This window comes from Struthio camelus, chromosome 3, assembly GCF_040807025.1.
Source record: "Struthio camelus isolate bStrCam1 chromosome 3, bStrCam1.hap1, whole genome shotgun sequence".
Taxonomy (NCBI): Eukaryota; Metazoa; Chordata; class Aves; order Struthioniformes; family Struthionidae; genus Struthio; species Struthio camelus.
The window spans coordinates 72,464,582-72,490,772 of record NC_090944.1 but is presented as its reverse complement, the minus strand read 5'-3'; the positions used below and the strand labels follow the sequence as shown (position 1 = coordinate 72,490,772).

The following is a 26,191-nucleotide window of genomic DNA, read 5'->3' as shown; positions in this document are numbered from 1 at the left end:
TGTATTTGGCATAGGATGCCATGCTCCTAAGTACAAAAGCATTTTTATACCTTATTTGCTAAGAACATAGAAACTTGTTGGTCTTCTGGTATATGCTACAATTTGTGCATACAGCTCAGAACAAGAACTTTGGAAGAGCTCTGCTATTCTTGGTTTTGAAACAATTCTGAATTCTGGGTTATAAAACAGTTAACTGCCTAGAGAAATTGATTTTAATCAAATCAAACTGATTGAGTTATGAGATTCTCAAAGAAAGTCCCAAAGCAGAATTTTTTGATTTATCTAAAACTGAAAACTGTTTGGATACTGTTCAAGTTCTGGAATGAGCTGGAGTATGAATTTTTGGACAGGATATTAAAAGAACACTATTAAGAATATACAAGATGTGATGATCCAGATTTTTAAGTGACCTATGACTGCTGAACCTGAGATCTACAAAGAAAATAAATAATGAGAGAAAGGAATGAAGCTTCAGCAGCCACAAGCAAGAACAGAGAGATATGCAAAGAGGGCAAAGTTCCATTTTGCTGAACTCTTCCACTTGAACTCTGCACAAGCTTGAAGAAATCTGGGCACATGCTACTGAAGGGCTTAGAGTTCACTGGGCGTCATATGAAATCTGAGTGTGCTAGGGCAAAGGTCTGTTAAAAAGAAATTTAAGTAATGCTTTGAAAAATTGATTTGGAATCTATCCCTGGTATGGGGCACCAGAAAGAGAACATTCACCGAATGCACTTGCATTGTCAAGTGATGACTCACTTAGATTGCAATAAAACACCGACTGGCTGAGGCATATCCAGGGTTTTAATTTCTTATGTTTCTGCCACTGAAAGGAGGAAGTGCAGCTCAGGTAGAGGGTGAAGCAGATCCTAGTCACCTGACCTGAAATGAGCTGAGGAAAAATGAGGTCTGCAAGGGACAACAAAGATAACCTCAGCCTGGTACCTTCTGATTTTCCTACGACCTAACAAAGGAACAGAAGAAGTGCACACTACAAAAATCCAGCTCTCAATAGATGGAAAAATCTAATTTATCCTCATTTTCTCCATTCACTCATTAGATACCTTCCTCTGGCATTTTAAACAAAAACTCTAAGTCTTCCAACTCTGGTTACCGGCAAAATATCTGTCCAGGGAGAGAACGCTGTGATCTACTCTGATTAAGAAAACAATTGAATCAGATCAAGCAAAGGTCTGAAAAGCCTCTAATTTAATTTGAGAGCTGTTTTTTCATCCACTGTCTATTCCACAAAATAAATAAAGGAATAAACACAGTTATAAGATTGTCACATTCCATGTTAACAGCTCTGGACTCCAGAACTGAAACAAAATGTTTATGAAGCATTGCTGATGGGCCTACTTCCCAGACAGTTGTCACTTTGGCAGTCTATTTGTGTGATTTTAACAGGTGAGCAGTCCACAGTGGTTGCTCCCTAGGAAGTGGTCTCTCCCTTTTCTGACCAGATGTCAAAATGGACAGCTTTGGCACACTGTGACAAAACATGTGGTCGCCTGGTTACCTCAAGAAGAAAATGTGGGCAACCAAGAAGCTCCACACTGTCAGTCCATGACACACTACACTTGAAAGTCTGCCAGATCAGAAGTTTGGGATGGAAACTTGTGTCCAGATTTCCCCCTGTGATCTGGAAGGGGAAACAAATAAATAAAAGATGAAAAAAGAGTACAATATCTGATTTCCAATAGGATTTGATATGCAGAGATCATGTATGGATTGGCCAAATTAGCATACCTGTGAGACGTCCAGAAACCTGGTGGAAAGTGTCTGCCAAAAGCATAGGACAGTCAGTGAGGAATCTGAACCAAAGAGTATTCATGTTATTTAGTCTGGCTTACTGGAATTTTTTAAAAGGAACACAGAGATATAAATGAAATTACCTGGAAGGTAATTAAAAATTTAAGGAATTGAATCAGATGTATAGGTGCTGACTTGAATGTTAAGACTCATAATATTCCATACAATCCTGACTATGTTTTGTCCAATACCTGTAAGTGCAAACTGATTTCTTTCAGCCTTCTTAGCTAAAAAATAACCTTAAATAAATCCAGAAAATTCTAAACAGAGTTCCGGAACGACTCTCTGTTGGCTGATGTTGAAAACAAGACAGATGCAGAAATTTTTTATTTCTCTTCCACATACCACGTTCTGAAATGTGCCATTCCTGCCTGGAATCTCTCACTTTAAATTCTCCACATTCTGCAGGGAGTGGAGAAGGGGAAGAGATGACCCGCGTATAAGCTCTTCTATTCTAACGGCAAAGTTTTGACATTGGTGATCGGAAGGAACCTGAGACTGAGTCCTCAGTTTCTATGACATTGTAGACATCAATGGTGAGTCAGTCTACTACAATTACAGTTCTCTTGATGCTGCATTCTTTTATATGAATGAAGAGTGTTCTTCCTTTGAGCAGGAAAGGGGGCTGGGGCCAAAAGACTACTCAAGAGTGTCAAGAGAAGAACAGTCACTCATGGTCAAATGGTATTATCCACTGAAAGCAAATTAGCCTTGAGAACTTCAAGAGAAAGAATAGGAGATACATGGGTCTCTCTCCTGGAAATCACTACAGACAACTCTAAATCCATGGAAACTGTAAACAAGGTACAACCGATATCTCTGCTACAGAAAGGAAGGGAGAGATTGCAGATTCCCTTTTGACCCTAGTTTCACGGAAGGACCCTGGTGCCACAGAAAATCACTGCCACCTGGCTAACCTCTGTCTGATTAGAGTCTGACTTAGGTCTGGAGAAGCAGATAACATCACACTTAACAAGCACAAATACATAGGAAAGCTACTATGGTAAAAAACCAGATGTAATAATGTTAATGTTCCTTTGATTCTTACCTCCAAGTCATTAAAAAATAAATGCGTATCAGCAAGATTAAAAATCATTTCTTCCATTCGCAGACCAAGGGTCACTGCCATTGGAGGATCCTTAAAAAAAACAGAAAATATGATTAACTGCTTCATCACCTTTAAGGTATGTCATAATAACTTTAAAAGCTACTGTATAAGAAGTGTTTTGAAAAATTAACCCTGCAACAAAATTCTGCAAAATCCTTTCAATATTAGGTTATTTTACTATAAAGCTACAAGAAGAGACTGCTGAACTAGTGTGAGAACATCTGGGGAGCTGCAGATGCTGAAACACCAGTTTCAGTAAGTCAGCTATGACAAAGTGGAAGCCTAATGGTCATATGTAAACCTGCATAAATATTAAGGCTGTAAATGGGGAAGGAATTTCTCACAAGAGGTATATGTAAGAAAGTAAATGCTTACTATAATAAGAATTTATTACACTTTTCATCCCTGAGCTTTTATAAAAACATGTAAATATCTCAACTGCCAATTTATAGGCAGAAAAAACAGCAATAGAACAATAACTGATTTTTCTGAGCCTATGCACCAAGACAGTAGCACAGGCAGGAACAAAATTACTCCATGTGACACCTAGTCCATTGTACAGTTCCTTTGATCTCTTGGCTCTTCTCTGGACTGAAAATCTTCCTAGTTTTTGGAAACACAGAATCCCCTCTACTGAGTGCTGTAAGAATCCTCACCAAGGTCATGCTAAACTGGACTAAGAGAGACTGGCAGAGATTGCTTTGTAGGTGATTATCCTACACTGTGATAGGAAGGCATGATTTAAGAGGGCTTTTCAATTTCTAAGGTGCTGCTTTATAAAAATATAAAAGCCAGTCTGAACCTTTGTCCATTTCTCTAAAATGAATTTCACTTTAGATAATCATCACTGTCTTACCCATGCTTTTGCTTATATCAGTTCTTTCTTAGAATTTCTCCTGCTCCAGAATGTATGCTTAAACCCTAGTCTTCATCTTTCCTGGTCTCAATATTTACTCTTCTGCTCCTGTAGGCACTCACTAATGATTTTTCAATTTTACAATTTTATTGCAGGCATCCAACAAAGTGCCTTCTTCTAAGTGTTCTCCAGTTCTTCTACAATCTATGGCACAATTCTTTAGGTGGTCCACAGTAACGAGAAAACATATGTAAGCTTGTTTGTTTGCCTAAAGAACATTCCTTAATTTAAGTTATTAAATACAGGATTCCTCCCCCTGGATGAGATTCCATTCAAAATTTTCTATCTGTTTGTGGTCAGGCTTTCACACTTTCCATTACATCATTCTACTTCAGCAAATTACCACAAATGTACTGATCTGCAAAAACAGTTTGCCTTAGAGCATTTAGCGTGCAACAAACGTGAGGCAATTAATTTGACTTTGCTAGGCTTGCTAGGAAAGAGGTTAAGACAAGGTACATTACCTTACATTTGTTTAGGTTAAGAATGCACAAATGGACAGTTTCCGATGCTCAGCTGACACTTGGGAACTAGTTATTTCATTACCTTAATCATCTGCCTGAGCTTGTGCAGTTCAGTTAACTTTTTTATGTTAAGGTTGCTGCAGTACTCTACTTATAAAGTAGATTTGATCCTCTTTTCATTAAAAAAAGAAAAAAATCTGCATTTCATAATTTTAGCTGTGATTGACACTAGTGAGTTTTCAGAAATCCTTTCTTAAATACCTTGAGATTAAAAGACTTAAAGCTCACCAGTATGTTCCCATCTGGCAACAAAATCACACAAAACCTCAAATGATCATTTGTTAGTATTATGATCAAAGGCTTCCCAATCAGGATCAGACGTCTCCTATTTCAGGGCTTTGCAAAGACAGAATAAAAGATGGCTTCTGCCCTGAAGCACTTAAAAACTAATGGTAAAATCTGAAACATAGACATATTTTGACCCTTGCTCATGAAAAAGTCAGACTTGAAGGGGAGAATAGTATATAAGAAATTGCAATGATACAAAGTTAGACCCAATTCTCTGTCAGTGAGAATGAAAGGAAATATTTTTATGTTGACCTTTCAACTGGTCCAGGCTACTTTTCAGAAGCAAAAACAAATCACAGTGCCCGGTAAAATAACTTGGTCTCTATGTCTTCTGCAACCATGCTCACTGAATTCAAAATGTCTTCTGCAACCACGTTCACTGAATCCAAAAGGCACTTGGGCGAAGGGTGCAGCAAGTGCAAAGGTCTATTTTCCAAGGGGATGATTAAGGAACATACATTAACAGATGTGCAAAATCCCACATACCAACACAAATCAGAAAAAACCTCTGGACTCATGAGAGTTCTCATGAAGCCTAATACTTTCATGAAAATGTCATTATGTATGTATGTAAACATGTGCTTCTTTCTCCTTTCTCTTGCAGTTTTTCAGTGTCCAGTAAATTAAGACTTTTTTCCTCTTCATACCATATTGTAAAGAGAACTTGCAATATGGTTTTTTACCTCAATCCTGCGAACATGAAGGCATGTGCATAACTTTACGCACAGGTGGTAACTCATTTTTATTTATGGGAGCTAAGTTATTCACTGGAATGTTTTCAAGACTGGAATCTTAGACTTTTGATTCTCAGCCCCTTTTTCCCCTTCCCGGGTAGAAGCAGACATAAATGCGGAAATATGCTGTAACATATTCCATTATAATCCAATTTATTTTAACAGAAACTACCAACTATGTATCACAATTTCCTGCCTTGCCTTGTATAGTTGAAAGATATAAACGTGACAAAGCTTTTATGATTTTCTTATTAGTAGTATTTGTGTAACCAGCTATGCATGACTTTATAACTGTTAAAATGAGAGGTTCTATGTCCTTGTTTTGACATAGGCAAGTGTGGAATATTGCTACATACTATATGTAAAATAAAATAAATCAAAGAGACTTCATTTTAACTTGGCATTAAATCAGTCTGGGATCTACCCATAACAACTTCTGCTACAAAGAGTAACTAGAATTGAATTCTCAAGGCACAAACTATTCTCCCTTTAATAAATTTGCCGAAACTCGCACTGCAACTGTTTAACAAGTATGAGACATCAAGTTCCAGCTCCTGCCATTTAAGTCTACCTCTTCACATACAGAAACAGATAGAGGAAGCAGACTGTCAAGGTCTAGTGGTTTCATAATGTTTGTAGAATGTGGAGGAACATCACAATCATCATTTTACTGTCTTTCAGCTTGAAGCTGAAGTTGCGACTGACTCAAGTGGCACAAAGAACTAACTGAATGTTGAAAAGAAAGCAAGACACATGTGCAGCTGATATAGATTTGAGCACAGCAAACTGAGAAACTGAATAAAAAGCAGACTGAACTTCTGCCAAAATGGTATTCTGTGCTACTCCGCACAAGCACACACAAAAGAGGAAATAATAATAATAAAAACACTGAAAGTTTTCCCCAGATGATTTGCTGAATAAAAAAGCACAACTCTTTGGCCCTCAGAGGCATGATACTTAGCCAGATATTACTAGCATGCAAAGGAGTCAAGATCAGCTACAGCACTTCTGTATACCAAAATACAAATGACTTTAGCTACGTTACTATGAAAGCACTAAATTGGAGCCAGACTGTCTGTCTGTTGACTTCTGCACTAGACTGGTCCATCCACTGGAATGCCTCCTGGGAGACTAGGTAAAAATAACCTGGGAAGAGCAATATTTATATATTTTGACAAAGAGGAAAGCACGTCAGTGTCTCGAATAGAGCCCCAAAAGCTCCATATCCATTATCCATTAGTGGAAGAAAATTATTTAGTATCATCTGGGAAGGTCAGGTTTCAGCAAAATATGTTTAAAATACTTTCATTTTTTGTAAAAAAAAAAAAAAAAAACAGATCAAAGTATTCTATATAAAATCTCAGAAGAAGAAGACAAACAGGCAAATAGACTGACAGGTAGATTCAGTTTGACCCAATTTTGTACACATGAAGCCTTCAGAAAAGTCAAGCAAGCAAACAAGTAAAATATGTGAAAAATACTGTGAGAATAGATATTCAATAGGTGACTGTCCTGAATAGACTTAAAACAGCAGCATCCTCTGGAAAAAGTAGAAATGCTGAAGTTAAACACTAACGTTTTTAGCTTACAGACACTTCCCTACATGAAGCAGGAATCTCAGATTTAAGTTCAGTTCTCATGCTCTCATAGAGGATGCTCGTTCCTAGCACAGTGTTATGAAGGTGGCAACGGACGCAGCGAATACATCTCGTAAAAGCTGTATCTGGTAGCTGATGAATGAAAACTCACATACTCCCCCCCTAAGGAGTTTCTGCTCCATGCACTCCAGAAGGCAGTAGGAAAATGGACTGAGGCCTTAGACAATCAGGGAGTGAATGGAGAGCACATCTGGAGGTCATGAAAGATACAGTATTAATATGAGGGGACAAAGGCATGTTTATGAGTGTTATCCTGGGCCCTAATGGTGACAAAGTTCTTCTGTTTAACAACCGGACAAGCACAGTGTGAGCAATAACACGCTTCTAGGCCCTTTCCAGAGCAGCGTACAAGGTTAATGTGACCTCTCGGGCAACTTTTTGCTGTTAGCTCTTCCATCAAAAATGTCAAAATGTGATCATCAAGTGTTCATTTGTTTTGATTTTTGCACCTGAAGATCCCATTTTCACCCTTCTATTGTCATGAGAGACTTTCTTTCTTTCTTGATAGGCTGCACCTTGAGTCATGGCATTTATCCACGCATCCTTGCCCTCTGCATTGACCTTGGAGAAATGAATGAATTCCTAATGTTAGAAATATAAATGCTCTGAGGAAGACAAAACTTCAGCTTAATCACCTTCAATTAGTGAGAATAGCTGGAATAGAATGGAACAAAGAATACACACTGTTCACAGGGAATAAGAACGTCCCTTATAAACATTAACAGATAATGATAGTCTCCTAACACATGTTCTGTCACATCAACAAATCCTTACTTAAGAGTTCAGCCTTGTAGAAAACTGTATCTGCCAACTGGTGCTCAGCTGCAAAAACCATAATCAGCCACACAAGTCATAATGTAACAGCTCAAATGCCAATTTTCATAATTTCTTACTGCAGTAAATACTTAAAAATAGAATGTACTAGTTCTATAAAATATGAAGCACATGAACAAACGAGATGAACCATGAGAAATACTCTTATTGCTGGGAAAGAGAACAGTTACCTGGAACCTAACAGAGGTGTAGTTCTTATTATTTATTTGTATTAGCTCTGACCAGCCCAATAAAATAACCACTACACCAAAGTCAGACAGAAACACCCACAGGCAGAAAACAACAAGGCAGAGAGTCTTCCTCTGGTAAGTTTTATGTTTTGATGTTTTAAAGTGATACATTGACCAACCTCTGGTCAAATTTCTCCCACTCCAGTGGAATTTAAAGCTATACTCCACTGGTGCCTACCTAAGAAGAAGCAATTTGCCCTGCGTTTCAAATGAGATACCTAATGTGGGATCCTCCAAGTTAAATCTTTTTTGCAAATCATTAGTTTTGTATTTACAATAACATAGCTTTCCTGTAACAGTGATACATAATTCTGAAATCAAATGAGTATCACTCCATGCAAAGTGCTGGACAAGTATATAGCAAGGAGAGCGTCCATTCTAAAATGTAGAAGTCTTCAGGTCTAGGTCAGAAATCTGACGTTCTCTTGACAAATACATGATCTGAAACTTGATTTTATTGGATTGAGGCCTTCCCACATTATCTCTGCTAATGAAAGCCCCCGTTATCTGTCTCTTCTAGTGGATGCTAGTTTTCCTTTCTCTTTTCTCTTCAACTTGAAATGCCTATTAAAATGTAGAACTCTTTCGAGAAAGAGACTGTCTGCTGGCACCACTGTGACTCTCAAGAGCTTCTCCACATATACATTGGTCTCTCCACCCACCTGGCTATAAGACCATGACAGCCATCTCCACATATTGCATTTCTATTCATAGCATTCCATGCACTGTCTGAATTGCAGCAGAGCACAGAGGATTAAGAGACTCATTTTTGAATGTTTTGGTTTTGCCTACTCATTGCAAGAAATAGGGCAAAGAGCTACTGAAAGAGGGGAATGAAAGTTTGCATATCAAGGAGTAGATGGGATAGAACTGAAGGAATATCCTGACCTGTCTGTATATATCCTGTACATTCACACTGGCTCTAAACCTAGCATCTTATCTCTTGAAAGTACAAAGTACGGAAGAGCACACTAAACACAGTTGAGCTTCAATGCAACTTTACACATCTTCAAATTTTAAAGCCAGATAGCAAATCACTGCAAAGAAATCACCAAGTATTGCAGCTACTTGACACTACCCTAAACATTTTTTTAATTGTGAAGTAATAATTTTATACCATCTTTCTAGGAAAAAAACAGAACCTACAGCACTTTTAAAACACCAGTGTTCTCACAAGACTTCCATTGAGAACTTCACAATTAATGGAGTATTTATTCTCATAATAACACAACTGTCCTTACAATCCAGATTTTACTCTGGAATAAGACCTTGTCTGTAGATTGAAATCATACACAGAAAACACAAGGGCCACATCTGCTAAAGAAGTCATGCCCCTAAAATTGACTGAGGTCCATCTGTATTATATTTTCCATCTACCATGTCTAACCTCTTAGGCACTTAGGCTCAGATACATCCCATCTAAGTTTAGACATGCTAAAGTTAGAGTCTAGTCATGCAAGCTCTCACTGTTTTCCCTTTCCTACTGCCTGAGCCTCCATGCAGTCAGCAACGTATAAGCTACGAGATAAGAAATTACAACATATATTTGAGTTTCACTGCTAATTTCTTATCACGTTTCTAACAAGTTCTCCAAAAATAAGGTACAGGTAGTTGCTGCAAAAAATGGACTACTACTTTAATTTTACTGTTCGTGGGAATGAATACACTTCCCTATTTGCATGGGTGCGGCCTCTCAGTAGAAAAAATGAAGTATTTTATTTAATAATTCCTCTTCTTTTGCTTCATGGTCGTTCATGACGTTTGGTTACTGGTGGCTTGGTTTATACAAGCTAACTTTATTTGCTGTCATTACTACTGGCTGTTAATATGCCATTACTGTTTTAAGGACTTTGTGTTGATTATAGGAACAGATGAGTTCTTAAAAAGCAGTGGTAGAGGGATTTTTTCAAATATCCCTACTGATAATGAAGTTAGAAACCAAGAAAAATTATGTTTCTGTAGCTGTTTCCAAGACAGTTTTCAGAGTTATCTGTAAACGCCTAAGGATTATAAAATGCATTCTGATTTCTAAAAATTTATATGAAAGCTGACTGAGGTGTTGACCACTTATGTTCTGAGATGGCAAAGGGTGTAGCATCAGACACAAACATCCTAAGGGCATAATCAAACAGGAGGAAAGAAATGACTGCATCACTGGGGCAATTCAGCAAGTCCTCTGGTGGTATATGGCCTACACTCAAAGGTGATATAAAAGTTCATGTTTATGTTCCTCTCTTGTTTTGATAGGTATAAGTTAGAAATGGCTCTGACAAAGTCACTGTTGTTATAGTGCTTGAAAAATAGCAGAAGAGGAATTTTTTGACAAGGTTCTGAAACGTGCACTGATTTGGCACTGTGAAGCTGCAAAACAGGCAAGCATATTTTATGCAAGAGATGAATAACTACTCTTATCTTAACATTCCAGAAAAACAGATTTTTGTCTGGGCCTGTGAGTTTTCCTATTAGCCTTCTCTTTTCATAAGCACAAACAGCTGTCTTGAAACACAGAGGACTGGCCCATCAAAGGTTGTATACTGCAAATTCTGGCTTAGGAAATCTGTAAACCACTGACTGGGGAGGTCGGGTGTGGAAATCATTTCTCTAATGTCCTGTTTCTCACAGTTGCTTCTTCAGCATCTGATTCTGGCTGGAGTTAAGAAACAGGAAACTTAGGCTAAGCAAGCCCTTCTTCTGACATCACATGGACACAGTTATGTTCTTAGAAAGAAATACCTCTTTATTAATTACACTTGAGTGGCACAATAACTAGAAAACCTTCTGCACCCACATATGTACATACCCACATCCTCTCCCCTGTCCTTTATTCATTAACAAAAAGATCTTTCACAAGAGGGGCTTCTCTGTCTCTCTTTCACACAAATATTTGCACAAACAATCAGCTCTGCAGATGGTTCTCATCCCACAATTGGTGAACAGCTTTGCCATCCCAGACACCAGGGTGTTCATACTATCCCCAGGTATACTTAGGCAGAGGTGACAAAAGCAGAAAAACAGTAAGGATATCAAATAAACAGGACGCTTTTCCACACCCTTCTAAGTTTCACAGCAGGAACTCCATGGACTTTTTTGTGATGTCCACCCTCCTCCTTGTCCATTTTCTTCTCCTCCATATATTTGCTCTAATTTTTCGTTTTATCCAGATCTTAAAATCTACCCTTCACAGCAGTCCATTTCCTCTGCAACCCACTCGTCTTCCAACCAGCTCCTTCTCCCCAGTCTTTTACCCCTTGCCCAAACAGCCATTCCCCAACACTCAAGACCTGAGCCTCACAGGGGGCCCAGTGCTGAATCAACAGGGGAACTCCTGGTTCTGCTGCTTCAGGATGCCACTGCTTTTCTCTCCCTCGCTCTCTCCCTGATGCTTTGCCGCTCACTGCTCCATGACCTGAACCTCTTTTGGATCTCATCACAAGGCAGAGGATGAGTACAATTGACTGGCTGGTAGAGGGATTCACTCCCTAGCATTACTCACCCTAGAGCTAGCCAAGGGAACCAGAGATTCAGAGGAAAAGCTGGGGAGTCAAAGAATAACATCTGCAGTTGGCATTTAAACAGCTCACTCTCTCCCTTACCCCTCCTGATTCATCAATTTCCCTGTAAATTCACTAGTTGTGTTCTTTTTCCATATTCCAATTTATTTGTTCTTTCTTCCTCTGTGCATCCAAATACTGTCAGTATAAACCCATTATCACCCTGCAGTATCTCAGGATCTCAGGAACCTCATCCTTGTTCCTCTATGAAGTCTTCCCTCTGCTTCAGTCCCGCCTCATATAGTGTTTAGGGTCTGTGTCTCATTTCTCCACTTGACTTTTTTCACATTAACCTTCTGAAAAGGGGTTTTATTGTATGCCTTACCATCTATCCTCTCCCAAACCATTATGAACACCAAAGGTGAAAATCATATACAGGCCAGATAGTTATGATGCAGTCAATCAACACGGAATTCATGGATTACATACCTTGCCATACTTCTGTGCATAGGATCCTGTCAGCAGCGAATGAAAAACTATGATTGTTTCATCCAAATCCCAAACAAATACACGCTGAAAACAGAGACGGGGACACTATAAGCTCACAAATAACATCAAAGCCCCACCACCACCCCAACAGCCAAAAATCAACTTAGTCATATCTTAAAGTTTAATTGTTTAATCAAGCAGGTTATCTCTGAAAATCATCAGGAATGGTGTATCGTACATTTATTGGTAAAAAGTTAGGACCGTAGCATTTTCGTTGCTCAACAAGCTCTTACTCTTCCTTCAACGAGCTTTTCAAATTAAGCTGCATAACACAGATGCCAAAAAACTCTGGGTCAGACATGACTATTAATTTAACGATAAATAGTACTCTCACCTACCTCTGCACAAATCTTACTGATTCAAGGCTCTTTTTGTTTCTCCTGCATAGCTAATATTAAGTCTTTGGTAAGATATGCCATACAGAATATATAATGTAAGTAATATTTAAAAAGGATTATTCTAACTTAAAAAAAGAAAGAAACTCCTTATGTTGATCAGGGATTTGTGTTCATTTTCACTAGTAAACTATACAAGTAACAGGAAAACTGATATAAAAAGTTACAGCCTCTTCCCTAGAAAAATTATATGCCTTTAAGAGTAGGAAAAGTAGAAAAAATTTTAATAATTTCTGTATACAATGACACCTACAGCCAATGCTTAACACTGCAGGCCACCCTGTCACCCGAGGAGAACCTGTGTTGCCAGCCAAGCCCTAGCAAATTATGTCCTCTGTTACACACAGAGATGTTCAGTGAACACAGAGGCAGTGCAGGGCTGGCCAGGCTGCTCGCTCGCTAGAGTGCCAGTCTCATGGCAGAAGGAGACACATGACACACACAGGCAGCACATTCCTCTGATGCCAGAGCTGAAGTGTTTCACACATATGTGCGCTAAGCTTCTTTCTCCTCTTGTCACTGTAAGGCAGTGCGCTGCTAACACAGGAGTAATGACACTATTAATTACTCAATTGCTAAGAGGTCACCTGAACTTTAAATCATCACCTTGTATATTAGGCAGATGTACTTCTTCACTAAGGCTGTGTTCTTGCACATAAAGTATAGCCATCGCTTCACTGATATAAGCTGCCTCACTGAAATCCACGACATTACTGACAAGCATAAAGACAAACTTGTACTTAAGTGTTTGAAAGGTTACGGCCAGATAATTTTGCCTATTTTCTCTGCATTCATAAATAAGCATAATTATGCTGAATAATACATTTGACACTTCCTATTTAAAAAAAAAAAAGAAAAATTAATTGTGATTAATTGGAACACAGAAGTCTCACATCTGTGGTTTTGTTGCATGAGAAACTGAAAGAGACTAGGGCATACGGCTAAAAAGCGCAAGGATGAATCCCATATCTAACTTCCTCATACAGAACAGCAATGTATCATTGTAGGTGTATGTTAAAATGGCCACTAAGTTCTGTTATATTCAGTTAATAAAAGAGTCCATGCTGTTTTCTGAAAAGCTCTAAGCTGTTTCCACAGCTGTAATTTGCAGAATTTACTTTCCATCAGAAGAAACCACGACATTACCACTCATCAATTACTACAGGGCATACCTCCAAGTCACTGTCCGGAGGGGGTGATGGATTATTCTTCCGTCCTCTACCCCGGGACTTAGACCCAGAACTCCTACATGTTCTCTCATCAAGATCTTTGATTGGCGTTGAGGGACTCTGTACTGTGTCAAACTCCCCTGTAAAGTCAACCATTCATTGCAAAATTAATGCTGGATTTTTAAATAAGAAATACAGTTTTTAAAGTGGCTCTTAAATATCTATTTGGCAACCCAACTGCAAGACACACCACAATAAGTTGTAAGAAAAACAGTGATCCTTGATTTGTCTTATGTAGATGGAATTTGCAGATGTCACAAATACGTCTGACTTTATCAAGGAAATGTTTATAAACCCTGGTAGAATAAGAGAAAGATTAAAATGTTACATACAGATGTGCAGACATATATACATATACACATGAGCATGTGCAAAAATACTGATATATCCACGGGAGGTGCATTTTAAAAGTCATACTAAAAAAAGTCATATTTTCCAAAACATGAAGTGCTTTTTAGTTAAAGTAGTTTATTTCCAATGTTTTAGAGTTCAGCTAGGCTTATTTCCAAGTCCTGTGTCATTTTTACCAGAATGCCCTTCGGTATTCCTCCACATACTGGAATCCCCAATCATCTTCCTCCTCCCATGTCACCTGCTCCTTATCAGAGTACACTTTTTTTTTTTTTTTTACCATACCTTAACCAATTAAATTACTGAACAGTAGATTCGAAACAAAAAGGAAGTATTTTAATAAATTGTAGAGTCTGTTCTTATGGGACTCAGCAAAGGTTAAGAACAAAATGGGTTCAAAGATGAACTACATAAATTAGCAGACAAAAGTCACAATATTAAATGCAGTGCTCCAGATACTACAAGAAAAAGCACCAAGTCAAACTTACTGTCTTCTAATCATCCTTCTGTACGTACCAGCTACTGCTTGCTGTCAGAGAAAAAAATACCGAGACAGAAGGACCTCTGATCTGGCATGGCATAGCTGCTCTTACCATACAGGTTTATCTCTGACTTACTCATTTAATCTGCTTTGCCTCTACTGGTAACAAACCAGTATGGAAGTGGTTGCAAACCAATATTACTGCAAGACAGACAGACTGAAGGGTGTGGAACTTGCCCTAATAAAGAATTTTTATGCCATAGCTCAGTAACTGGAAATTACCCTTTCTTTGTAACACAGTATCTCCAGTGCCCCTACAAATGTGCTTTGAAGAAGAAGAAATGTAGTTTGTCTAGGTTCCCGAGTGCTAAATGACATAAATTCTCCTTTGTCATCGATTCTATTAATGATTTTATTTTTCTTTATTAAAGAAGAAACAGGTGCAGCTTAGATCTGGCATCTATTACAGAGTCTGATTCAAGAGTGTCCTTGAGCTGTATGTAATTGTGTGTTTCTGGGTCACTTTTGTAATACTTGTTACAAGTACTCATGATGGCACATCTTCAGAATAAATTAATACTCGGGACAAACATTTCCCAGGAACCATCCACAATGCACCCAATTTTGAGCTGCAATCTGAACATTATTCATTATTATTAAAGAGTAATTAACTACGGACACCAAAGCCCACCAGGCAACAGAGGACAAAGATTTCTCCTGTAATCTTTTAACATACTGGATTTTCTTTTTTATTTCATCTGAAAAGTAAACGTGGCTTAAATCTTTGGAGTAACAGGAAGAATTTGCACTGATTGAAAAGCAGAGGCAACTGACCCCTAAACCATGGGTAAGATAATTCAGCAGTGTCATTACTGTTTCATTACTATACATTCAAGAGACTTCCTCACAGATATTATATTGTGTTTTAAAATCAAGCTGAAGAACTTTGGAATGGAATTTTATAATTAATATTAAGGAATATTACAAGACTTATTTTATTTTATTCCTCTCCTCCCCCTTTTAAAGAATATTTCTATTAACATCAGCTATATAAACCAACTGTGAAATCACTGTGAAAGAAAAAGATCAGGTCATACGGGTCAAAATAAGGAATATTTCCAAGTTTATTTGTGGAAAGAAGTTTTTTGAAGCATTTTGAAGTCTTCCAGTCACAGAAATCCAAAAGAGTCTAACAGAAACAATACAACTTTGAGGTTGTTCATGAGCATACATGGCTTCTTCCCCACTACACTGACCACATGCCACTCAAAATCAGAAGGCACCATTATGTATAGCATTGGCGTATATTGATGAAAATCCTAACTCATGAAGATATTTTATGATTGCTCTTTGGTCATGGACACAGCAGTGGGTGTCATTTACCTTGATTTTAGAACGGCTTTCAACATGGCATAGCATGGCCATAGCATTTCAAGGAGATGTGGACCAGATGGGTGTACTAGAAATTTGTGTAAAAAACTGGTTGACCATTGAGTGAAAGGGACAGAATCATGCATATCCTCATTACATACAAGTAAAAAAATTTTCATAGTGAGAGTGCTTAAGTACTTCACATTGCTCAACAGTTCCTCAGGGCTGATACTAGGACTAATTCTGCTTAATGTCTTCTTCAGTGACCTGTGCAAGGGGACAGAGTGCATCCTCAGCAGTTCTAAACATGACACCAAACTGTGGAAGTAGTTGACATGCTGAAGGTCAAGGCTGTCACAGAGTGGGACCTTGACAGGTTGGAGGATTGGGCTGACAGAAGCTTCACAAATTTCACACAATGTAAATACATAATGTAAAAAATGTAAAATATAAAAGATGTAGGAGTCCTCAATCAATGATGGATAAAATATGCAATAGTAGAGGCTGCTGCCTGGCAGGTAGCAGCTCTGCAGAAAAGGACCTGAAGATCCTGCTGGATCCATGCTGAACATGGGCCAGTAGTGTGTCCTTGCAGCAATGAAGATCAACCCACATACTAGGCTGTATTAAAAAGACAGTGGCCAGCAGATCAAATGACTGTTTTTTTCCCCTTTATTTGGAACTTGCAAGACCACGCCTGGCAAAATGCCCAGTTTTGGGTCCCCAAGTACAACAGAGATACTGACAAACTAAAGCGAATCCAATGGAGGGCCACCAGTGGAGGGCCACCAAGACAGCTAAGGATCTGGAAAACATGAAGAAGGAAAGGCTGAAGGACTCTTCTCAGAGGTGTACAGAGAAAGGAAAAGAAGCAACAGACACAAGTTGCAGCACAGGATATTCCTGTTAGATATAAGGAAAAAAAAATCTTTACTGTGAGAATGGTCAGGCACTGCGACAGATGCCCAGAGAGGCTATGGACTCTCTATCCGTGGAGATATTCAAAACTCGACTGGACGCAACCCTGAGCAAGTCCATCTAAGTTGGCCCTTCTGGGAGCATGCTGGACCAAAAGTTCTGTAGAGGTCTCTTTCAATCTACATGATTCTGTGTTTCTGTGGTTTTCTCTGAGTCATTCACCTCATCTTCCCTCCACAACAAGGCAGCAAACAACTCTAGTCTAGCAGACCCCAGGATTTAGAAGAAAAAAATGTCTGTAATCCCAATTAACAGCCTGAGAGTAACATAAGAGTTAAATCCTTCATCTCTTCCATCATGTAATTCTTTATACCTTACAGGGAATCATATAAAGAAGTTTATTATGAAGATATTCTTATAGAAGACAGAGAAGATATTTTTATTAGTATCTGGCCTGGAAAAAATATTGTTGTATTTCTTGTGAGAATTTAAGCCCATAATATCGCATTCCAGAATGGGAGCTCTAGACATGATGAAGAAAAAATTCAAGATTCAAGGAAAGGGGAGAACATGAAGAAGAACAATTACCCAGCCTATTAGTTAAGATGTTTACCTAGAAGAGGGACATATCTAGGTTCCACTGCCTTCTCCAGGGCACACTTGTTTATTTGATTGAATGACTGATAAACGTGAAGTACAAAGAGAGACATATTTTCAAGGCCCAGAATCCACTTCCCTGTACCCCCATGTGGACGATGATGGTACCAATCTCCATGAAACAGGAGGAAATTAAGTCGGTATCCCTCACTTCCTGGGAAAGTATCCTAACTATTCTGCTATGGCCTGGAAGGAGATACTAGTACTTTATTCTCAAATTAGATGATGAATAGTTCAGTCTTGCAAAACCAATACGCTTCTCTACTTACACAGAACAAAGCCAAACTTTCAGGCAGCACCTAAGAAGAGGTTCTAAAAACTGTAACTTGAGAATCCGCTCCAGATAACGTTTTAAGTAGCTCTGTCCTGATTTGGATATGGTTCATTTGTAGTCTTTAGTATTTTATCTTTAACTAAGACTCATTTGCTAAGAAATAATGGGGAAATTAAGCAGTGATAATAATACCTAATAAATAAGGATCCTATAGTGTTTTTACTTTATCCCTACAGAATGGAGAGAGGGAGTTCTTGTTGACTAATCACTTCTATTCCCAGCATGGTGTTGATGTCAGTAAGGACACTGCAGGCAGTGGAGAGATCAGTTAAGGTCACATTATCTTAGTTCTTTCTCCATAAAAAGCATAGCAAAATATACTTTGCACAAAAAGAAGCTTCATAACTAGATTCCTTGCGCAGCAAAAATCTGCACTGACTTCAAAAGTGAGTATGCAACACTTATGTACAAAAATATAATTTCCTAGTTTTTCGGACAAAGTAGAAAAAACTTCCAAAACAAAAACTCAGCAACTAAAAGGCAAAAAATTAAATAACTGAGCATGAATTATTTCATTCTTACCACAAAAGTTCTCATATTTATAAAATTTTACCATTTTACAACAAAATCAAGACTCATCTCTACAGTAATGCATTAAAACATCTGTTCTCTATGATTGTGTTTACTCTACTCTACAAAAAATAAAATTTAACAACCCCCTGTTCTAAATCTTCTCTGAAAGCATCTTGTAGCTGAGGTAAATAACCTCAATTTTCATTTAGCATTAGTCATCACCAGTTGCCCCAGGCTTCTGCTTGGGTCAACACTGTACATGATTGCCTAATTATCCATTAATCAGTACTGTAACTAATCACTGTACCACTGTACCTTGTAAGTTCTAGATATTTAGAGCCAACTTTATTTCATTAAGCTAATCTCTAAATCAGAATGACCAGCTGTCTCTTACTTGAATGCAAGGTATGCATCTATTTTAGAACTGCAGAAGTCAGTAGTGCATGGTTTTTTGAACAACTGTAGGCTTAATTGCTTGATTCGCTTTTTAGTAACAGCAGGCTAAAGGAGCAACTGCATTTTCTTTTCCTCTGCTTATTTTAGAAATTCTGATAGTCAATGCTGGTGAAAGAAAAACTTTTTAAAAATTCAGCCATGAATATCATAAAAAGAGTACATGAGAAATTCTAGACTACTGAAAACCTTAATCTCATATTGAGTACCTAGAGTAGCTCATATTTGACAGAAATTTTTACTACAATGTTTGAAATTTTCTACCTTTTTCAATATTCAACATATGTCTAATAAATATATTTCATGAACATCACTCACTAGAACTATGAGCAGCAGCATCACAGATCCAGTAAGTAAAAAGGAAAATGTTAAAACTTGAACATGGAATGACCACTTTTTCACAGACGTTAAGATATTCATACACTACTTCATGTCCAGCATGTTATAAAAGGAGGTGGTCTTTCATATTCAGTACATTTTTTTCTCAGTTGTAGTTCAGTGTGAGTGTCCCTTCCTGTTAAAACACCCTTAAATTGTGCTACTTAAGGAGGGAAGAGGTGTGTGGGCATCGGCCAAAGCAAGGGCTCAATAACAACTTCTGTCATGTGTAATGAGGGCAGCATACAGGAGGAAAGCTAGCACCACTGCTTTGGGCTTGCTCTTAGTCTGTTCAAGGTGAACATGTTCCAGCTCTTTCACCAAATTCTGCCAGAAGGAGGGAGCACTGAAACCCCTCCCCATCCGTCAGTGAGGCTTCCGTGCAGCTTGCTACCTTTGAGCCCCAGTGGCCCAGTCACAGCTCAAAAGGTCCCTCAAGCAACTGGGATCTTTGCCAGGAACCTCTTTTTTTTTAAGAGAGGCAAACCCTAGAGCCATTTTTGGAAATAATCTCTCCAGCGACTGTAATATCACATGACTGATAACATAGAATAATCAACGAAGCATGGAGTAAAGCTGCTGACAGAACATGGCCCAGGCCACACTAAAAATTGACAGCATATTTGTAATTGCATTATGGAACAACGTTACTGTGACCAGACACCTGAACTCTCTCAGTGCTTGTTATAATGGACAGCTAGCTATATTTCAGTCCCTGTCTGCGTATCTTTACACCTTTGCTGTATTTTTGATAACACCATCTCCTAGAGAAGTTTTAAAAGATGGCTTCCTTGTGGGTACCAAATTAAGAGAGACCAAGTTCTGCTGTATCCCACTAATGAAATTGGAGCTAATATATTGAGTGATTCATCTTGCCTAACTCTGGACATATGAAAGTAAGGGGCTTAAATCTGAAGCTTTTACCTAAGTGCCCTACAGACCTCTTTCCTCTGTTAGAATTTTATCTGCCTTAGATTAATTATATGAACTCATTACCTGAGGCAGAATCCCTTAAAGATTCATCTGCCTTATCCTAGGAGAAGATGAACTCCCTTTGGAGATACCTCTTTGTCTGCACACAGATATGCTGTGGTAATGATTGTATTTTGAAATATCTTAAGTTAGGCCAAGTATGATAAAAAAAGAGAAGTCCACAGAAAGGTTAAAGAAGCAGAACCTAACACAGATGTGGACTGGATGAACTGCTAAGCCTCATCCTACATGCTTTACTGATCGACTTTTCTTACGTATTCTTAAAGCAACAGGATATCAGAGAGAGCAGCCAGAAAACGGATTCAATGTTATACCTCCTACCTGTTTCTACTTCCTTGTAATGTGTCTTGCTTGTTACGAGCAGCAGAAAGAGTAATGTCTATTTAAATTTTCACCTTTTTTTTTTCGACTCAGCCAACAAATAAAATTGTAACTGATTTTTAACTCTTGAACTGATGGGGGTTTACTATCAAAACAAGAAATGCTGTATGTGTGGGGAATACTGAGGGCTTTGAATTAACAAAGTATTAATTAATACTGAGGGTTATTTGAATTAACAGCCATCAGAGATGGTAGAAGGGTGAAGTGCCTTACTGGGTTTAACCTTAGGTTTTAAGCTAGCAAACAATGAAGGTCTGTCAGATAGCAAGTGAACATGATGAGTCAGGCTGCAGAACTGAAGTATGATCTACTCTATCTGAAGTGATCTCCAGGTTCAAGACACTGCACCTCACTGAGACAAGTGTATTTTTATAGTGACAGACAAGGGCATATGCATGTCACGTATTGTCAGAGTGAGTGCCGCGCTCTCAAAGGAGAGTCGCAAGATCAGTTCAACACTTCACAGAAATAAGTGTATGGGCAGATTTACAAGTTTAGATGCACAAGTTACTTAACAGGAACACAGGTACATATGCTTAAACAATCCACAAACATCTAGAAGACAAAATCCTTACTGTTTCATAGATGTGCAGCCCTCAATATTATTTTCAGCTGTTCAGTCTATGTAATATTCTCTTCTACTGTCAAGCTATTCTATGCAAAGACATTTCATAATACACAATATATCATTACAGCATTTCTAGGAAACACAGATATATAGATGAAACAAAGGGCAAACACTGTCTGATTTTCTCAACTTAAAATATAGAAGAATAACAGAGAAACAAGAAAGATACACAGGAAATGTGTAATTATCAAAACATCAGTTGTGAGTGCTCTTTGCAATCTAAAAATACATTACATATGATCTATTATGGATGTCCTGCAACTGTTAGATTTCACTTGATTGTAAGTTACCTCTTAGCTTTTCCTCTTCAACTTGTACTCAGGTCTGAGACTACTGATTCACGTTTTAAACATTTATCAAAAATACAGGAATGTGCATCTCCCCATATCCATACCCTCCCATAGCGTACCACAAACACACACACACACACACACACACACACACACAATTTAAAAATCAGCCTGAGGAAAACGCCTGGCAAGGAAGAATGTCAGCTCACGCAATTAAAGTTTGCAAAGTTTTTAGCAAATTTAAGCACTTCAAAGTAGGCTCTTTCTGAAATATGAGGTCTTGCCTATACTTTGCTAGACAATATAAAAACCCTTCCTTTGTACAAATTCATTATTATAAAACAGTATGTATTCTACTATACTTTTCAGTGATACAGGTCAATTGTTAAGATGAGAATTGGGAAGATTTGTGCAGTGAGCTGATTTTGTGATCGAAGTACGATATCTTTATGCAGAGTTTGATCCACACCCACTGAAATTTGTTAGTCTTTTCATAAATGCTCACAGATGTGGGTAAGGCAGACATTCCTGATGCTGTATGAGCGAAGCAGGTGTTCCACCAGCAGTGGCCCAGGCTGCTGGGAAGTTATTGTCTCTCTCACAGGGGCTACACATAGCCTTAGTAGACTGCTTGGGATGTACATATATGACACAGTACTGAACTAGATCTTTTAGAAAAACTTCCTAGAATAATGGAAACAATATAGAAAAGTCAGCATGAAAAAGCAGGCTCCACTAACCCTAGAGGCACACCACATTAATCTGGCTTTGTATTTAGTACTTTTAAGTTCCGAAACTAGCCCATTGAGATCTTCTCAGACCCTCACTGAATTACACATAATTTCAAAGACACAATTTCAAAGATATAATTTTATTCTTTCTTTTTCTAGTGGAAAATAAATTAGTGAGATATTCAGGAGATACTAAGCGCCCCAGAGAAGTCTAGCCAAAAAAAAATCCTTATTAACATCAGTGTCTGCGTGACATGTAGAATGGGGCAAGTAAATAGCTGCGAACCGGACTATAACGACAGAAAGAAAAACTGAAGAGTTGCCTTTACCCAGAAGCCACGCGCTAAGAATACAACTGTGTAACAAAATGCTGTATCATAGTGCATATGCACAAGGGGGCAGAGTTGGGCAGGCAAATTTAGTCATCTGAGTTTGAGAGCCTTCCTTTTGCAATTTTAAATACGTTTCAAATAATATGTTATTTTTTAAAAAGACTTGTGATAATAGCTGATAGCTCTGTTCTTAGTTACCTATTAGCAAGTATGGCTTGCACATATTTTAAATAAAGCACACAAACTCCTGCTGGCATGACTGGGATATAATTAAATGAACAACACCTTGTTCTAAATTATTTACAGCAATATTTCAGAATATGTATGCAGATACAGTAATGTTCCACTGTCAGCAATAGCAGAGCTCACTGATTTTTTTTTTTATTTATTTCAAACTTTACTGAGGGTTTGTTACTGAACAGTAGTTTTGGGTACTAAAAGATCCCTATCAGATTATTTTGACTTTTTAAAGACCTACTCCCTTCACAGATAACACTTCATTTACAAAGTTTAATTTAACTAACAAACAAATTATGTATGTTTCTTGAAACAAAATAAAACAGAACAGATGACTTTATTTTGACTGGTTTCCTTGAAAAATAAAGTTTTCTGAGAGGCATCAGCTTAAAATGTCAGCATTCAAGATGAATGCAATCTTACCAAGGCTGGGCAAGGAAATTTGGAGTTTTTATAAGTAAAAGTACAGCATAAAATACGAAAATGGTTTTCACCTGAATGTAGATCTGTACCTGGTTGACTAGTCAGGCCAGGGAGAGACTCCTGTAACTGGTAGGTTGATGATGATGAAGAGGTGCCATCGGCCGTATTGTTTGAGGTCATATATGCGCCATATGTTGATGCTGAATAATACTGTGCATATTGGTTTTGGCCAAAAGCTGTGTAGGATGGATAATCCTAAAATAGTAAATGCCATTAACTAAGTAGAGTAACAAATAATTTTTCCATTAAGTATTTCTACGTATTTTTATTTTTTAGTTCAGATTTATAATATTTATTAATTTGAGGAGGCTTATCAAAATTAATTTAATTAATTCATTTGAAAATAGTACCTAATTGAAAATAGTACCTAATAACAGTGAGTCTAGTTCAGCGTTAACAGTTCTAACTTAAAATAACATGTCATCATCAGCTATATAAGTATTTTTGCAAAGTACAAACAAAAATGTTGATATTCATACCTGTTGTGAGCTACTGAAGTTTGTAGAATTTGAAACTGAATTGTTTGCATAAATAGTGGATGATGGTGTAAAACTAGAACCTAAAATTAAAAAATATAATTAATCGTAAGAACTTGTCTGTGAATCAAAATAAAATTCTAAATAGAATACTTCATGCGAGAACTTAGATAAATCAGAGGAACAAACAACTCCTACTTTCCATTTAAATGAGAAAACATTGTAATGAATTTTAAAAGAAACTAAGTGCCACTTCCAGGCATACATTATTTTTCATTCTATGAACGGAAGTATTGGCAATAAGTCATTATACTGATCAAAAAAGCATTTTTCAGTTCATTACAGCCTCAACTCTCTTCAGGTCTTTTTCTTCTTTCGTTTTTTTCCCTCATTTATGAAGTTAATGCATTTTAGGGCATGTTCACTTACAAAATCAAAAAAAAACTTTTCAAAGAATATTTTAATGAGCCAGGTGTTTTTAATAGATCTGTAACGAGGCATGTCCATGTTCTTGATATGTCAGATGATTAATATTCTAATCTGTATTATTTAAAAGATTAACCGTTGTATTAGAAACTAAAAAAATCTCCAAATAAAACAAAGCACTGATGATCAAAGGATAATAAATGAATTAATAACTGAAAAATAGAGGAAACAAACATACGAATTAAGGAGACGTTCTAATACATTATTTAATCCAAAAGGAAACAAGTTTCAAATGATGTCACAGGGCATATGTTCCTTAATAAATAAAAATTGCTTCCAGTCCTGCCATGTGATTTCACCCCATAAAAAACTCAAGGTGCAAATGGGATTGCACTGCATGACTAGATCTAAATTAACATATCATCAAAACAAATTCATTCATGGATATTAGTCATGGAAACAAATTCTGAGCCTTAAATTACAGAAGTAAAAATAACTGCAAAAGGTAAGCTATTTGTTATAGTTCACAAAAAATGAACTGAAAATGGACCACAAATATGAGCAAACAGCAGGCCAGCAACAGTAAGAGACAAATTCTCAGCTAGCTTTTCTCAGTCCCACTGATACAACTGGAACTGGCATTCCACCCCACCTGCTAGTTGGTCATTTCTGTGTTCATTTTTTTAATTTTCATCAGCACTGAGGGTGAAACATGAATGCTTCCCAAGTCACATGCAGACCTACCGGCTTTAACTGCCAGCATTTCATTTCACTTTTGCTTCTGAAACAAGCTCTAGAACGCTTTCAGCATGTCTGCATGCGGCACTCTTCAGATTTGTGAGCAGAATTTCATCACATTACTTTCTTTTTTAAATCTATCATTAACATACATGCTGCCTCTTAGAAAGTGTCAAAGATGAGATTTTTTCAAAATCATTAGTCCTTCAATATACCGGTGGGCATCTTGAGGTATTTTCAAGTATATCAGGGTAAGATACTTAAATCCCACCAAAATCAATTGGAATGAATAGAGTTAGGTACCTCTTATGTTCAGGCATTTTGGAAAATGCTATTAAATGCTCATTTGCATCTTTCAGATACCTTTGCATATATGTACCTAGAGGTCAAATTCAGGTGTTCTGACAAGAAGTGTCCTAGGAAAAACGATGGGAGGACACACGGCAGTGATGGATACTCACCTGGCATTTGGTAAGAATATGGTGTTTGGCCTGGCTGTGGGGTGGAAAACCCTGGACTGTAACTGAGGCACCCACTCTGCAGTGGTGACTGTGTCTGCGAGAGCCCACTTTCCGTCTTGATGCCTGGCAACATTACACCCAAATCTGTGTAAGAAATCAATTTTCAACTGATTCTTTAAAATATCTTCTTACAGTTGGGAAAATAAGAAAAAAAAAAAGCAAGGAATGCTGTCAGCATTGCTCTTACTTCTGTGTAAGGTGAAGTAAATAATAAGAGGTCAAATACCATAAGTAGGTAAGCTGTACGGCTGTCCTGTCTGTGAGTAGGCTGTATAGACCGCTGGCTGCTGCATTCCTGAATACTGGGTTTGTCCAGCATAGGCAGACATTGTTTGAGCTGCTGGTGTAGAAAGAATGTGTGGATAGGGCCTAAATATCAGGAAAAATAGCATTACTGTGGCAACAAATACTTTGTACGTTGATTCAAGCAATAAAGTAAATAAAAAGGTTCAAAAATGTCCAAAGACAGTTCATTATTCTGCTAACTGCTCCTCTTACAGGATTCATTCCATCCCCCACTGAAGTAAGCTGAAAAACACTCTAGTTGACGTTCTACTAAGCTCTGTACATATTTTGTGTTGTCCCATCACTACAATTTAATTCCCAAGCTTCTTGTCCAGCTCCAGATAGACTGTGCCATTGCTAATATGGCTTTACATGATTTTGATCCTTTTGAGCCAAGATCAGCAAGCTTAAATCAGAAAAGGCCTCGTGCTTTTTTAATCCAGTGG

General features: G+C 37.7%; 1 protein-coding gene across 14 annotated transcripts in view; it reads right to left on the bottom strand.

Moving 5' to 3' along the window:
• The window catches only part of EYA4 (EYA transcriptional coactivator and phosphatase 4), a 161,105-nt gene that overhangs the window by 16,306 nt on the left and 118,608 nt on the right, over positions 1-26,191 (bottom strand). For 8 of the 14 annotated variants that reach the window (XM_068938364.1, XM_009688847.2, XM_068938359.1 and 5 more), the window contains 7 exons: positions 25,687-25,829; positions 25,401-25,544; positions 23,779-23,858; positions 23,311-23,494; positions 13,712-13,848; positions 12,085-12,168; positions 2,861-2,950 (listed from right to left, as the gene is read on the bottom strand). In XM_068938364.1, coding sequence (XP_068794465.1) covers positions 2,861-2,950; positions 12,085-12,168; positions 13,712-13,848; positions 23,311-23,494; positions 23,779-23,858; positions 25,401-25,544; positions 25,687-25,829 — 862 coding nt within the window. The remainder of the gene's footprint in view (positions 1-2,860; positions 2,951-12,084; positions 12,169-13,711; positions 13,849-23,310; positions 23,495-23,778; positions 23,859-25,400; positions 25,545-25,686; positions 25,830-26,191) is intronic. The other 6 variants (XM_068938365.1, XM_009688851.2, XM_009688850.2 and 3 more) reach the window with 2 other exon arrangements.